This window comes from Hevea brasiliensis, chromosome 13, assembly GCF_030052815.1.
Source record: "Hevea brasiliensis isolate MT/VB/25A 57/8 chromosome 13, ASM3005281v1, whole genome shotgun sequence".
Lineage (NCBI taxonomy): Eukaryota > Viridiplantae > Streptophyta > Magnoliopsida > Malpighiales > Euphorbiaceae > Hevea > Hevea brasiliensis.
Window position 1 is genome coordinate 28,435,725 of NC_079505.1, and position 2,488 is coordinate 28,438,212.

The following is a 2,488-nucleotide window of genomic DNA, read 5'->3' on the forward strand; positions in this document are numbered from 1 at the left end:
CATGTGTAATCAACTCAATTCAATAAAACCACTAAGCTCTCATTGCTGGCCAAAATTTTGGTCTTTCATTTAAGCATAATTTCATTCATTTTCCATGAAATTCCTTCTCATGTTAACTTTATTCTAAGAATTAAAGAAGGAAGAGATCTAAAAATTGCACTAACCTTAACTTAACAATTTTCCTTCTTGACCAAACTTCAATTTCTTCAACTTTCTTAGCTCCCAATCACTATAGCAAGGTCCAAGAACAAGTTTTAGTGTTGGGGCTTATGAGAAATATGGTAAGAATAAATGGAAGAGGAAGCTTTTCATGAAGAAAAATGGTGGAAGAAACCATGGGCAATGGTTCGGCAAAAGGGAAGAAGATAAGGAAATTTTGATTTTTTTTCTTTCATTTGCTGCCCATTTATTTATTTTAAGTGAGTGATAGCCATGTGTCATCATGTGATTGGTTAAAATTGTTTTAATAACATCATAATGATGTCAAAATTCCCATTTTCTTTCATTTTCTTTCCTTTTATTTTCTACTCATTTTTAATTAAATTTTTAGTAATATTTATTTACATTTTATGTCAAAATAATTATTTACTTAATTAGACAAGTCAGCCAAAAAATCACCTCTGAAGGCGAAATGATCAAAATGCCCTCCGTTTGGCTTAACAGACCAAAATTGTTTGTACCGATTGAAAAATTTTTCTAAGCATTTTCTTGACATTCTAATGCCATAGGAACCTCAATGACCCTTCTCTGGAGTCCTAAAAATTATTTTATAAATTTTCGCCCGAGTCTAGGGTTCCTAATTGCGAGAACCGCAACTTCCCATTAGGTTACCCATCGCTAGGGCACCGGCTAGTTTAACTTGATTGTATTTTATTTCTAAAATTTTTTCGAAATTTTTCTTATTAATATTTGAGTTAATTATGGTTCCTCACTTTAGTTTAAATATTTTTCCGGACGTTCAAGCTGTCTGGACCGACACTGATCACCGAAACAGGAGAATGTACAAAGTTACTACAGGGAGGGTGTTACATTAAATATTCAAGCACAGTAATTTTTTTTTTACATGAAATTTTATTAAAGAAAAAAAAAAGTTCTTCAAGATTCAAAAAGTCACTGGTAAACTTATGCGTTAATTAGGGTAAACTATATCTCCACATACTAGTTTGTGTATATATGACTTCTTTAATATTCTATTCAATTTTCATTATTAATTAATAAAGCTTAAAATCCATTTTCTTTTTCTGGTATTTCGAAAAAAATTCTTACACATAAAAAATAAAAAAATTTGAAGAAAATATGCACTCATATAAAATAAAACCATTCACCAAACAATAAAATCCCACTAAGAATACAACAATATTGAAATTCGCTTTTGCAAAATTCCATTATTAAAGACATTCAGTAAGGCCTTTCTCCAATGAAGTTCCCAGGAGGGTCATAATTGCAGGTCATGAAAACTCCCTTACCACCAAAACAATTAACTCTAGCACACCCAACTCTTCTTGTCTTCCTCCAAACAATCTGAGTATAATGTCCACATTCTTGATCCCCAGCGCAAGAATTAGACCAATAATTATACCATTTTCGCTCGGAGACCCAGGCAGTGACTGCCTGAGCAGGACTCCACCCCCTGCCACTGCCCCAAAATATGTTCTCACCATAAGGTCCGTTAGAGTGCCTCAGGTCACAATCATACCTTCTCTGGTTGGCATACCATTGTGCATACCGTGCGAGGTTTGAATCCCAGACCAACGGCGGCATCCTCAGTGCGGCACGAGCTGCATTCTGGGGTAACAAGAACTGGCTTGCAGTGCTTAGGTAGCCTGCAGCTTGGCTAGTCCTCGGGAGGAGGCAGAGGAGAAAAATGGTGATGGCAATAAAGCAAGTACGCATTTTCGGAGGAGAATTTTAGAGTTGGGTCTCATCGATTGGGGGATTTTTGGTTTAAGCTAGATCTTATATATATTTAATTATGATTATGAGAGTAGGAGTAGCTGGATTTTGGAGGAGATAAAGTGTCAACTATATGGGGTGGCACCCATGTTCGATTATGATTGCCATATTTGTTTTTGTGGGGGACAAAGGTTTCAATAGCTACTAACTACTTTCTAAGACCTAACCATTTTTCCAAAGGAGGCCTTATATTACTGAATAAAACTCCACATTTCATGGTTACTCCACTCCATATGTTATAAAAATTTCTTATCTAAATGAAGGTGTACAAACATCTAATTAATTAAAAATTACATTATATATTTTTATAACATCTAATTAATTAAAAATCACATTTATATATTTTTATGTATGATCTATTTTGATTTTAATTAAAATGATAATCAATTATTGATTAAATATATATATCCGAATATAAATCACATTTATATATTTTTATATATTATTTATTATGATTTTAATTAAAATGATAATCAATTATTGATTAAATATATACATTTGAATATAAGTAATAAGATACATAAAAATATAAAAT

The 2,488-nt window shown here is 32.4% G+C and overlaps 1 protein-coding gene across 1 annotated transcript; it reads right to left on the minus strand.

Annotated features, from left to right (window-relative positions):
• Window positions 1–1,305: 1,305 nt before the first annotated feature.
• Window positions 1,306–2,091, minus strand: LOC110662686 (pathogenesis-related protein PR-1). The gene has a single exon (XM_021821791.2). It carries the CDS (start codon window positions 1,891–1,893, stop codon window positions 1,399–1,401), a length of 495 nt encoding a protein of 164 aa, XP_021677483.2. The 5' UTR covers window positions 1,894–2,091; the 3' UTR covers window positions 1,306–1,398.
• Between the last annotated feature and the right edge of the window lie 397 nt (window positions 2,092–2,488).

Excerpts from the sequence above, each read along its gene's own strand:
- LOC110662686 (XM_021821791.2), bottom strand. The coding sequence starts at position 1,893 with ATGCGTACTTGCTTTATTGCCATCACCATTTTTCTCCTCTGCCTCCTC.